Source organism: Camelus dromedarius, chromosome 9, assembly GCF_036321535.1.
Source record: "Camelus dromedarius isolate mCamDro1 chromosome 9, mCamDro1.pat, whole genome shotgun sequence".
Taxonomy (NCBI): Eukaryota; Metazoa; Chordata; class Mammalia; order Artiodactyla; family Camelidae; genus Camelus; species Camelus dromedarius.
Genome location: NC_087444.1, coordinates 47,302,744 through 47,317,136, shown reverse-complemented (window position 1 = coordinate 47,317,136; position 14,393 = coordinate 47,302,744). Strand labels below are relative to the sequence as shown.

The window sequence follows — 14,393 nt, the reverse complement described above, 5'->3', positions numbered from 1 at the left end:
ATGTAAATTGTATATGTATATATGTGATGTGTGTGTATAAAACTTATCATTTTTTCTCTTGAGATTATCGTAAGACTATTTTATTGCTTAACTTAAGCTATTGCTTATTTTTGCTTTAGCTTAATTGTTGGTACACATTTATTTGTATAGTTTAGTAAATATAATAAGCAACATGTATATTCTAAATAATTCAATGGTGGGAGGTACTTTAGAATAATGCATATAAGCATTTACCAGAAGGTGCTTGGTTTTGCTCCATGGGTATCTAAATTAGTTCACCGTCAGGAGGCTGATCTTCCTTGGTGGATGAGCAAGAGGGCCATGGTAGCAATATATTGCGACATCCCCAACATACCACATGTCCTTGTTGTCTGTCAGCTGACCAGATGGCTAACTTGTGTCTCATTTAGGGCAAGCTTATCATGACCCCACACAATTGCTCTTCTTTATGTAGTTCCATGTATACCTATGAAATAGTAGATATATCTGCTCAAAAGGTCTGGAGCAAAAGATCACAACATATTTGCTTATCTAAGCGGTTCTGATGTCAGTTATCTTTGCGAGACATAAGTTTGAAGTGTAATATGTATATATTTTATACATGTTAGAGTTGCTGGGGAGTGATGACCATTTCATAGTATAGGAGAGAGCCTGACATTCCATTCTCAGGTTTACTTTACATTCTGTCATTATATGTAAACTTCAAAATGAAGAAATATACATTGTTACTTTTAAATGCATATAGTCATATCCCATGTACCAGCATTTTTTCTTTGTAGGAAATATTAATGAGCTATTTGCAATGAATTATTCTTCCAAAACATACTGTACACAGATTTTATGTTTTTTAAATCGTAAAAACTTTGTAAAAATGTAATGAATATTCATGATTAAACTTTGTTTTTGTTCTTATTTTCCTAGGATTCTGACACTTCATGACATGTCATTGTCTACAGCAATAATGAACATTGACCTGTTTCAGATCAGTTGATGACCTTTGGAAATGATCCAATAATATCTACTACAGAGAAGCTGAATATACTCCATTTGGAGTGAATAACCCAGATTGTTACTGAATTTTTCAAAATGACAGATCCAATGATGGACTTTTTTGATGAAGCCAATCTTTTTGGTGAGACCTTAGAAGGTTTGTCAGATGATGCATTTGTACAACCAGGACCTGTTTCACTAGTTGATGAATTGAACTTGGGTGCAGAATTTGAACCTTTGCACATAGACTCACTGAACCATGTACAAGGTACTCCAACACATCAGAAGCTGACTGATTATGAACAGTTAAATCAGTTTGATTCAATGAAGTTTCACCAAGTTAATCAGCCATTTGGTAGCCCAGCTGAACATGTGTTATCTCCACACTCTCAGTTTAATTGTTCTCCGATCCACCCCCAGAATCAGCCCAATGGTTTGTTTCCAGATGTAGCAGACGGCAGTCCAATGTGGGGCCATCAGACAGCTACTAGCATTTCAAATCAAAATGGATCTCCCTTTCACCAACAAGGACATTCTCACTCTATGCATCAAACTAAAAGCTTTGTGGCACACCATGACTTTGCCTTATTTCAGGCCAATGAACAACAAACACAGTGCACTTCACTCCGCTCGCAACAAAACAGAAATAATCTTAACCCAGGGCAAAATTCTCTTAGCCAGTCTAAAAATTTTATGGATGTTAACGTTTCTGGTCCACACAGAGTCAGTGTTAACCACCCCCCACAAATTAATAATGCATCTACTTCACAACAATCCCTTTCGATGCAGCAATTTTCTCAAACGTCAAATCCTTCAGTGCACTTTCTCAAGTGTAGCAGTCATCAAGAAGGAAATTTTAATGGACCTTCCCCAAATATGACTTCTTGTTCTGTCAGTAATTCACAACAGTTTTCTTCACATTATTCCTTTTCTAGTAATCATGTGTCACCAAATAATCTTCTTCAGTCCTCTGCAGTTCTTGCACCTAATCATACAAATCAAACTTTATCTGATTTTACTGGGAGTAATTCCTTTTCACCTCATAGGGGAATCAAGCAAGAATCTACTCAGCATATGCTGAATCCCAATACATCACTGAATTCAAATAATTTCCAAATGTTGCATTCATCACATCCTCAGGGTAATTACAGCAATTCAAAATTATCTCCTGTGCACATGAACTTCCCAGATCCTGTTGACTCAGGAACTCAAATGGGCCATTTCAATGATCATGTAGAAGCTAATGGCTTTTCATCTTTAGAAGAGAATTTACTTCATCAAGTGGAATCTCAAACTGAGCCATTCACAGGACTTGACCCAGAAGACCTCCTTCAGGAGGGTCTCCTTCCCCAATTTGATGAGTCAGCATTTGGGCAAGATAATTCAAGTCACGTTTTAGATCATGACCTTGATCGGCAGTTTACTTCACATCTTGTAACACGGCCTTCTGATATGACTCAAACTCAGTTGCATAGTCAAGCTCGGAGTTGGCATTCATCACTTTCTAATCATCAGCATTTACATGACAGAAATCGCCTGTGTTTACAGCGACAGGTATGTAGCTCTTATTTTGGTGGTTTGGCATAGGGTGGGCTTTTACTCATTTAGTTAATTTTGTATGAGACATATTTAAGATTTCTCAAACTCAGTAATTCTGTCAGGTGAATAAGCATATTTTGATATAGATTTCTATTTCTTCAACAGTCTTATATTTGAAAGTGATTCATTGATGTGCTCAAAGCAGTAGACTTCTGTTTTTAGAAAATTATAAGGTATTAAGATGTTTTGTAACTTCCAATTATAATTGCCTTTAACAGGAAGATTTATTATCAAAACCAAATGAAAACTAAATAACCATAATTAAGAGGAAAACAATAGATTGGGAACATTTTATTGCAAATATAAATGGACATAGAGTTAATATTTCTATAAAAAGCTCAGATAATTTGATAAGATCTCAGTTGATAACTAGACAAAACATATAAGCTGAAATTCACAAAACAGGAAATTGAGTTAATACACACAACACTCAGAATAACATGCAGCTTTAGTAATAGTTTGCAATGGGTTTCTTTTTTACCTATTAGGAAAAAATTTTTTAATGTTAGTGCTTGTAAATTTATGGTGAAATTGGAACTTACATAGCTTTGTAATAGATACAAGTGTTTCGGAAAGCAATTTGGTGGCATGTTTGAGTATAAAAGTACTATATTACAATAACCCACATATAGCAAAAGTAATATACCTGAAGATATTTATCTTGCTATATCTATAAGGGAAAACTGGAAACAGCACAGTTTATTGTCATATCCATATTATCCATATCCATATTAGATGGACTATTATAGGCATTAAAAAGGGTTTGAAGACTATCAAATACATTAATGGGGAAAAGCGTAATTCAAAATTAAAATCACAATAAAGTGGTTAAGAGTATAAGCTCTGCACATGCCTAGGATGCATGAGGTCCTGGGTTCAATCCCCAGTACCTCCGTTAAAATAAATCAGTACACCTGATTACCTAACTTCTCCCCCCAAAAAAAGTTAAAAAAAAAAAAAAAAACCTAGGCTCTGGTATCAGACCACCTGGTTTAGAATCTTGGTTATGTTGCTTATTAGCTGCATGACTTTTATTTAGCTAGTTGGATAATGTCTATGCATCTCATTTGCTTCATCTTTAAATATGGAATAATATAGGGCTTTAATAAGGATTAAAAGAATTGTAACACGTAAAAGTGCTTAAACTGTGCCTAGCCTAGCATATAGTAAGCACTTAATAAATGTTTTTATAATTACACATTTTCATAGCAGTAAGAAAGTATACATGTGAAAAATACTGAAAGGAAATAGATTGGTTTAGGGTAGTGCAATTATACTTTTTCTTTCCTTTTTTTTTTTTTTAATAGTTTTTGTCATGTGGGTGTATTACTTTCAAAATTTTAAAATGTATTTAATGTAATATTTTATCATTTTTCTGAAACTTCGTTGTTAAAGATTTATAAAATGCTTGTTTACCTGTGTGAATTGGTGGGCAATGAAATACACGGTTCTTGAAATTAAATATTTAGGGACCATTTTTTAATTTCAAAGCCTTGAAGTGTTTGAAAAAGCTGAAATCTTCGTCTTTTCCTTTGGGTTGATCATGATATTTTCAGTACAATTCTTCACTTGTCTAGATAGATTTAAGATATCTAAAGGGGACTTGTAAGCCTTCCCTCTCCCTTTCTTTTTGTGACTTCAATAGAATATTATGATTTTGCTCCCTCTACTGGAAGAGGACCAAGCATCTGAGTTAGAATGACCCTGGGAAAAACATGTACTGATTGAACCTAGGATCATCTATCTACTTTTTATGTAGATTTCTGACTAGCTTGACTAATTACTTTGTCCAGCATATAATTGAAGTTATGAAATATGAAATTTATTAGCTTTGCATCTCTCTTTAGTTTTATTTTTCTAAGTCCTTGTCATCATTTTGATTTTTTTTTTTAAATTTATGATTTTCTAAGCATGTTCTGCTGGCTTTAAAAAGAAGTAAAAACTTTTTATATAGATTTGGAATGAATGGAGGATAATTATAAATAACTAAAGTAGTTCCTAATGCTAATATTTAGATAGTACTATCTGAGAGAAATTCTTTTCAGACCCATCAACAGCAGCCTTTCATAAATCATCTTGTCTACACTGATACATTCATAAGGCTTTATTTAAATCTACTCACCTTTTTGTTTCAGAGTTTGTTTTGTTTTGCTGACTTTATTCTTTTTGTTACATGTTCAAAAACTGATAAGGGGCAGTTGGTTTGGAATACTTGTTTGACTTATTGAAAGTCTATTCTCGAGTTTCCTATTATTTGTTAGTGTTAAGACTTAGGAGTTGGGAGTTTCTGATTGTGGGGGTGAAGAGGAGAGATGGACTGATAGAGAAGGTAGGAGATGATTATTATGATTATGATCAATATGAATTATCTATAGGTTTTATATGTATAGAATTATAGGTCAGATATACTAAATATGTGAAATTTAAATTATTTAATATGTATAATTTATGACAGATTTTAGCAGAGCAAGTAAGTTTTTTTATCTATGTAATTTTTGACATGTTTTGAATAGTTATGGTTACCACATAGTCAAAATGTTATAGTAATGAGTTCTTACATTATTATGGTTTTCCCCACATTCTATGAAAAGAAATTTTTTTCTTAGGGTTTTTTTAAAAACTCTCTTTTAAATGCAGTAATTTCATTTCAGATTTAATTAGTATTGTTAAATATATGTATAGAAGTTAACAGATTAAAAAACAATAAAGTGGCATAATTGGTTCATCAAAATAAAAAAGAAAATACATATATTGTTATAGCCAGAACAAGATATTCGTTAATCTACTGTTTGAAAACTCGTGGATGGCACTCTATTAAAAATTCTAGAAAGCCCCACTGGGAATGCTGGATATGTAAAAAATATTTCTAAGCCTTGCTTTTTCTTACCACCCAACTGAGAGTGGGGTGTTTGTGGATATAATTTGAAATGTCTTATTAGAGTCTGTGTCAATCATTAAAAACAGTGAATATTGCTGAGAACATTTCTTATATAATTGTCTCTAGAATTTTATTATTTAAAAAAGAGAAAAGAAAAAAAGTGAGAAGCTACAGCAAACATTTCTAAATATAAGCACTCAAAAAACATAATAGGGAAAATATTAGCTTATTTTCATTTCTAATTTTTAGAGCAAAGGAATTTTGAGAGAATAGTACCATAAACTTTTCATTGCTTTCTTACGACAAATGCTTACTGCTGTTTTATAACACAAAATCTTTCATTTTTGTCTTCTTATTTGTAAAGTGGAAATAATATATGCAGCACTGTGTGATCTATCAATGTTTGTAAATTAAATTTTAATGTAAAAGGTCTATAGCAGTGAAAGATGTGGGGTAGCTAAAATAGCAATCAATACAGGAAACAGAATTTAAGAATGTATATAATTGTGTATAATTCCATGTTGGCTTTTCTATTCTTATGAATTTATTACTTTATTTACTCCCTTGAATTTTTATTTTTTTTTATTCCTGAAGGTAAGAAAACATTTATAAGCTTAAAAAAAAACTTAGAGAAAGACAGATTTGAACAGCCTATGTAAGACATATTTTTAAATATGGGATTTTTTTCTGAAACTTTTAAAACATAGTTATTATTTTAAAATTGGACAGTGTAGAAAACAGACACATAAAAAATAAGTTATTTGTAATACCACTACCAAAAAAAAACACTGTTGAAATTTTGTTTTATAAGTTTCCAAGGAAATTTAAAAAGACGTATATATATAAATTTCCAGTGAGGTCTGTTTTTTGTCTCTTCCTCTGTCCTCCACCTACATATTTTTGAGGCCAGGTGATGGGACAGCAGGTAGAGTCACACCTGGCTCTAGATCTGTGTGCTTAAAGGTAAACTGCTGTTCATTTTCAAGTCACTTCTAATGCTCTGTATTTTTTCACTTTTAAGAAACAAAGTTGGGATCACATAGTTTATGCTTTTTGACAAATTGCTTTTTTAACCTTCCAGTTAATATGTTGCAGACATTTTTCATGTCATTAAATATTTTTCTGAAAATGATTTGGAATGGCTGAAAGTTTGCCATCCTAAGGTTGCTAAAATACCATATAAAAGTAATTATTGAGAGCTGGAAAAATCTGAATCAAGATAATTAAAATATCTTTATTTTTTGTTATGTATATTACCATAATAATTCAGCTTAGAGTAAATGAATGGTAATAAGCAAAAATTTGAATAATTAGCACTGTGATAGAGCACTATGTTTGTACCAAACGCTGTTCTAAATACTTAACATGGATTATTAACATGTTGATCCTTTACAGCTGATCCTTAACAACAATCCTTTTATTTGGATTCAGTTATTTCCTTCAGTTTACATGGGAGGAAGCTGAGATACAGAGAAATTAAGTAATATACCCCAAGTCACACAGCCAGTGGCTAAACTGAATTCAAATCGGATTTGACTCCATTATATATGGTCTTAACTACTTTCATTTTACTTCAAAGTATGTTAATACACTGTAATAAATAACAATAACATACCAAATGATTTCTCCCTACTCACCCTATCTCCTACCCCTTCAAAAATCTACCTTACTGATGAGGCAAAAACTTGCTTAAGAATCTCTTAAGTGGAGAAGACCACTCATCTCATGTTTTCTAGCTGTATTGGCAGATAGTTTATTTATTATCAGAGGGAAAAACAACCCCAAAACAAAGAAAGAAAAAAAAAAGTAAACTGAAATAGCTATTGCTTCCAAAAGTGTTTTGACATTTTTCTAATAAGATTGTGTTTAAGATGATAACAAATGCCCTAAAAGTAAACCTGATAATTATCTTCAAATATTTGAAGGACTTTAGAGGTCAGAATTTTACATCTACTAAGTGGAAGTCACAGAAAAACAGATTAGTGTAAGGAAGTTTAAATAAAGCTCTTTCATTGAAAGCAGGGAAAAGCTCAGATGTGTCACAGAAGGAGTTCCTATAGTGGGTGGGAAATGGATATATTTGGTAGGTTCTTTTCAACTCTTTCATTTTCTGGTTGTAATTTTGGGTTACATTCATGTTGTCTAATTTAGCTCCTGAGTGGCAATTACAAATAATGAAGAAAGGTAAAGAAATATAACATGTTCTCTGCTATCCAGCAATGTCAGGGAATTATTTATTATAGATGAGTAAATTTTCCAGACAGTTGAAATGTATTCTATTAAGCATCAAAAGCTTTAAATTATATGGCTCCCCACCCCACTGAGGGTGATGGTGATGGTGATGGTGATGGTGGTAGAATGCTCAGTTAGGAAAAAATGAAAAGAAATCTTTGATTTTTATAGGGAGGTCTTGTATGTTCAAATTTGTAATGGTTATTGTTACACCTCCAGGAGTTACCCTCACTTAAGAATTTATTGGAACTCATTAGGTATTTGAAAGTTATCTTAAGCAGAAACATAGCTAATTTTGCATGTAAGTGAAATTATTATTGAAAAGAGAGGAAAACCTATGGAAAACTAAAGCAAGGAATTTGCTATACTTTGCTCATACCCATTGCATTCAGAGGATTCCAAGCTCTTTGCTAGTTTTTTTGGTTTTCTTTTTTTAAATAGTGGCAACTTTTCCTAAGTCAAAATATCAACAGATAACAAATAGTTAAAAAACTTGTCACTCCACTTATGCCCTAGACCAAAAGAAGGGAAAAAACTACTTAAGTAATATTTAGGTTGTTTCATTGAATAATTTAAATTCTTATAAATTATCAGCCCTCTGTTTATCAAAATTTGTTTAAATCTTTATGCATTTGGCATGGTATTGCTTATAAGAAGTTTCAAAAGTCTTAGTTTTCTAAGCCAAAACACAAAATAGACATTCTATACAGGAATTTCCCTTTTAGTTAGTTTTCAGTTAAAGTAGACTGGTTTTTGGTTTTGACCTTTCTGTCAAATCTTCTAGATTAAAATGTTCTGTGTGGACTGGGAAATTTGTGGGGTATTAGCTAGTTCTAAAATATGATCTTAATTATTAAACTATGTACTGTATTGTGGAAGGATTGAGCTCCACACTGAGTAACAGAAGCTCTAGTTGTTAACAGTAGCGTTAAGGCTGTTGACTTCTGATATGCATACTTAAGGGTGAGAGGTGAACAGGAAGTGAATTCCAGAGGTGGGGAAGAGGCAGCAGTTGGTGAGAAATTTTTGCATTAGTTCAGTGTGAAGAGCATGAGACTGAAGCCAAACTTCAAAGTAGGTCTAACAAAATTTTGTTGTATTTAATTTTTTTAAACTCTTGCTGTCTTCTTTTATTGAAGTAAAGTTGATATACAATATTATATAAATTATAGGCGTACGTTATATTTAATTTCATTGATGAGGTACAATCCCAGATACCTTAGGACTGCTCAGTCATTTACTTATAATTATTAATGTCTGAAATTGAAAAAAAAGTGTTAGGGTCTACTAAGCCATCAAACTTTATTTGTGTTATGATAATATATAGCTGTTTTGAAATACTTAAATTTGGGAGATTAAGTTTCTTTATTTGAGCAATTGGACTGAAATGATTTTAAATTAAGGAAATATTTTAGCACAATATGGTGTGGGTGATATATCTGAAGAGATAGTAAACAAATAGGAAGCTTTGACTGCAGTTTTCAGTTAAATAAAATCTGGTAATTTACTATGGTCAACTATGCAAATAATACCTTGTACACTTATTATGCGAGTAATACCTTACAAATTATGAAAGGAGGCAATCTTTTGTATGTTTGTGGGTTGAAGTTTAGTTGATTTACAATATTAGTTTCAGGTGTGCAACATAGTGAGTCAGTATTTATGGATTATATTCCATTAATGTTATTACGAGATAATAATGGCTAAGGACAATCCTTAAGCAAGGATTTTTCCTACATGAATATATGTTTGTATACCTGAAAACAGTACAGGTTTACACTAAACATTTCATGGAATTGTAGAATTTTAGAGCTGAATAAGATTTTACTCTATCCTCATACAAAAAGCAAAAACAGTGTTAGGTCATTTTGCTTGCTATCACATAACTAGTTAGCACATTCCTTTCTTATAGTTTAAACTCTATAATGTTTAAGGGTGATCAGAAATGAGAATGATACCACACTATGATCAGATGATCAGATACTTACAATTAACGTATTGTGTTATAAAATATATTTATAACTGGTTGTGTCCAAATTGAGAAATATTTTTTAAGTTTCTGGGTTTTTTTTGCATGTGTATCTTTTAATGTATCTTAAGTTTTAAACTATATTTTTAGTGTTAAAAAATGCACCCCTGTTATATTTGTCAAATGCAGATATAAACTGTGTATATATGAATAACTGAATTTTATATGATATCTGTTTTTGGAAATGTTGCATTTTTGGTCTTTTATTTGTTCAGTATTTAATTTACTAGATGTCTACCAGGTGTAAGAGATTATTCTGGGCACTGAGTTTGCAAAAATGAATCAGATATGGTCCTTTGCTTTTGAAGAACTCAAACTGAAAATTAAGTCATACTTTCCCATTGATCTATTTTTATAATTTCAGAGGTGTTCTCTTTTCATTTCTGATTCAGTTTCAATTGACACTGGTTTCTAGCACTTCCCTTAGCCCTCCAACTAAGTGATTTGGAATAAGTGATAAACAAGTTCTTTGACCAATCCAGTTTAAAGAAGGTATTTCTCTAAGTTTATACATTAGCGCTTTTATTTCATGACATTTTGGCAATTGTAATTATTTGATTCTTCATATACATTTTATATATCATATTATAATATATGTGCATATAATATACAACTGTCTGAAGTCCAATGGCTCTTGTAAATGGCAGAGCCAAGAAAGCAGGCCCTTTTCTGTAAAACTTCTAGTCTACTTAAATTTATTACAAACTACCACAAAACTGTTATAAAAAAAAAACTGTTACGTGATTGAACCTTGAGTACTATTTGTTCTGTAAAAAGAAATAACTAGTTACCGAGAGGTGTATTACACTTAAAAGATTATATTGCCAGATTTATTTTTCCTAACTTTTTATTTTGAAAACGTTTAAGCATACAGAATAGTTGAAAGAATAATACAATGTTCATCCATATACCATTCATATAGACTCAGTAGTTGTTAATTTTTTGCCCCATTTGCTTTCTCACTCTTTTCATTTTAAAGTTACTTTTACAAAGTGATAAAACTTAGCATCATCAATAACATGATATTAGGTAATTGAAATTCAAATTTCTTAAATTATCCCGATAATCTTTATAGATGTTTGTTTTAAAATCCAGGATCCAATCAAAGTCAGGCATTGCTTTTAGTTATTATGTCTCTTTAATCTTTTTTAACCTAGTACAGGCTTTCCGTGCTTTTTGTTGTTCTTTCCTGACACCAACATTTTTAAAAAGTCCAGACACATTGTCTGTGTTTATCTAATTGTTTCTTCATAATTCAAAGTTACGTATTTCTTGGTAAGAGCACTACATAGTTGATTTTGTGTACTTTTGTTGGATCACATTAGGAGACGTGATTTTAGTTTCCCCCATTTTGGTGATGCTGAATTTTACCACTTAGTAATAAGTACATTTACCCCTTTGTAATTAACAGATGGGATTTTTCTACAAAGAGTTGGACCCATGGATTAAAAAAAAAAAATCGAATATGTTATAATCCATTGCCATTCTTATTCTTTTTGAATATTTTGCCAGTGGGAATCTTTTCAAGCCAACTCTATGCCCTTTTAACATGTCCTCATTAGTCTTTAAGTACTTCTGCTTTCTGGTGTAAGAAGAAATGTTTAATTTCCCTGCCTCAGACCTGTAATCGGCCATTTCTTCAAGGAGCTCATTTGCTTTACTTATCCTATGTAATGCCACAGGATCTGAGTACTATTGTGTAATTTCTTAGTTATGTTTTTATGTTGGAAGCTTGTGACTCCAGAAATTTTGGATTCAGTTTCATAAGTACTTTGTCAACATCTTTGAGTTTGCGTGATGCTGTGCTGTGTGTGAAGTAAGAAGTGATCCTTGCTTGGTATTTGATTTAAGTTAAACTTACATTGAATAGAGGGATTTAAAGTTTTTAAAAAGTTGGATACAAATTTTTGAGAACATACTATGTGCTAAGCACTGACGTAGTTGTAATTCTAAGACAGCTATAAGACATTCATTTGTTGATGAATTCAATAAATATATGTGGAACACCTGTCATATGTAAGACTATATAAGGCATTCTGCTTTTTTTTGTAACTCATGAAGGAAATAAGACCCATATTCCAAATATATATGAGCCTCTTAAATAATGTAGTAAGTCAGTATATCCATAGACATATAAATAATCTAAAATGGTGGTGGATACTAAAGTTTTGCCTTGCTTTGTAAGATAATGTGTATGTGTCTCCTTTGAGAATTCATACGATTTTAAATTTGTTAATGAAAACAGTTTAGTTTAAGTATCTATTGACTGCCTAGTATGTGAAGAGATACGGACATTTGACAACTACAAAAGTAAAACAGGTCCACTGAAATTATTTAGAAAAAATTTAGAGAGCACAAACAAGAAAATCACCACTAATCCCATCAGCTAGAAATAATCGCTTTTTGTATTTTGGGGTTTGCTTTTCATCTGACACTCTATACTCATTTACCTTTTTGTTTTCTATATCAAATTTTCACCTTAATTTAGGTATACTTGATATATAATGAACTGAACATATTTAAAGTATGCAATTTGATTAATTTTGACATGTATATACCTGGGAAACCATCATCACAATCAAGATAATGAACATATTTATCACCCCTCAAAATTCCCTATTGCTTCTTTGTAATCCTTTCTTCCATTCCCACCCCTCCCTCTGCCACTGCTGAGACAACCACTGATCTTATTTCTGTCACTATAGATCAGTTGGGATTTTCTAGAATCTTATATAATGGAACAATATCTTATGTATGCTCTTTAAATGTCGCTTCTTTTACTCAGCATAGTTATTTTGAGATTCATCCAGTAGTTGTAGGTATAATATTTCATTCATTTTAATTACTAAGTAGTATTCCATTATATAGATATACCACAATTTATTTATTCCTTTTCTTAATTGGTGTATATTATTTCTAGTTTTGGGGAATAAGGATGCTTTGAACATTTGTGTACAGTCTTTGTAAGCAAATACTTTTATAGACTTAATAATTTAAACCATTCTGACCAGTGAGTAGTAGTATCTTATTGTGATTTTAATTTGCATTGCTTTACTCATTCATGATGTTAAATATCTTCATGTGCTTATTCCCATCCACATAACTTCTTTGGTGAAATTTTTTGCCCATTTGAAAAATTTAGTAGACTTTTTATTATTGAATTGTAGTATTCTATGTTTTACAAATTTTTTCTCCCAGTCTGTGGCTTGCCTTTTTTAATAGTGCCTTTTGAGGAGCAAAAGTTTTTAGTTCTGAAAAAGTCCCACTCATTACTTTTTTTATAGACTGTACTTATATCATATTTAAGAAATCTATGCCTACCCTATAGTCATGAAGATTTTTTCTTATATTTTCATGTAGAAGTTTATGTTTTCCTTAAAAGTTTGTAGAAATCACTGTTGAAGCCATCTGGTCCTGAACTTTTATTTTGGGAAATGTTTTTAATTACAAGTTTAATTTCTTAAATAGGCGTATGTCTCTTATGCTATTTATGTGTGAGTGAGCTTTTGGTAGTTTGTGCTTTTCAAGATACTTCTCTGAGAATTTCATCTAAGTTGTCAATTTTATTGTCATAACATTTTCCTTATTATTCTTTCAATGTCTACAGTAGTTTGTAGAGTGCACTTCTGATAATGGTAATTAATATCTTCTCTTTTTTTTGCTGATCATTGTGGTAGAGAATTATCAATTTTATGGAGTTTCATTGATTTTCTCTTGTTTCTTGCTTTATATTTCACTGGTATCTGCTATTTTTATTTTCTTTCTTTTGCTTACTTTGGGTTTAGTTTACTCTTTTTTAAAGGTGAAAATTGGGATCATTGATGGAGCTCTTCTGATCTAGATGTTTGATACTATACATTTCCCATTGAGTGTTGTTTTAGCTGCATCTCACATTTTTATTGTTTCATTTTTATTCAGTTTCAAAGCTTTTGAATTCCACCTTTGATTTCTTATTTGACCTGTGAGTTATTTAGAAGTGTGTTTATTTAATTTATAAGTATTTGAATTTTTTTTCAGATACCTTTCTGATACTGATTTCTAATTTAACTTCATTGTGATCAGAGAAAATGTTTATGTTTTGAACTTGTTTACGTTTATATAGATTTGGTCTATACCTTACTTTCGGGCTTTACATTTATTCTTTGCTCTGATACCTCCTTTGTTTGATATTGATATTGTCACTTCTGTTTTCTGTTTGTTTTAGCATGGCATGTCTTTTTCTATCCTTTTACTTTTAAACTGTTTGTGTTTTTATATTTAAAGTGGCTTTCTTGTAGGCAACACAAAATTGATTCTTCTCTTTTTTATCTAGTTTAACAATCTATTTTATAATGAAGCTGATTAAACCATTTACATATAATGTGATTAATTATATTGGTGTGTTTAAACCTACCATCTTGCTGTTAATTTTTTTAACTGAAGTATGGTCAGTTACAGTGTATCAATTTCTGGTGTATAGCATAATGTCCCAGTCGTGCATATATATACATCTATTCATTTTCATACTCTTTTTCATTAAAAGTTATTACAAGATATTGAATATAGTTCCTTGTGCTATACAGAAGAAATCTGTTTTTTATCTATTTTTATATATAGTGGTTAACATTTGGAAATCTCGAACTCCTAAATTTATCCCTTCCCACCACCTTTCCCCCAGTAACCGTA

General features: G+C 31.3%; 1 protein-coding gene across 7 annotated transcripts in view; it reads left to right on the top strand.

Moving 5' to 3' along the window:
- The window catches only part of CHD9 (chromodomain helicase DNA binding protein 9), a 208,614-nt gene that overhangs the window by 73,517 nt on the left and 120,704 nt on the right, over positions 1–14,393 (top strand). For all 7 annotated transcript variants that reach the window (XM_010990074.3, XM_031458441.2, XM_064489165.1 and 4 more), the window contains exon 2: positions 922–2,544. In XM_010990074.3, coding sequence (XP_010988376.2) covers positions 1,087–2,544 — 1,458 coding nt within the window. In that variant the 5' untranslated portion in view covers positions 922–1,086. The remainder of the gene's footprint in view (positions 1–921; positions 2,545–14,393) is intronic.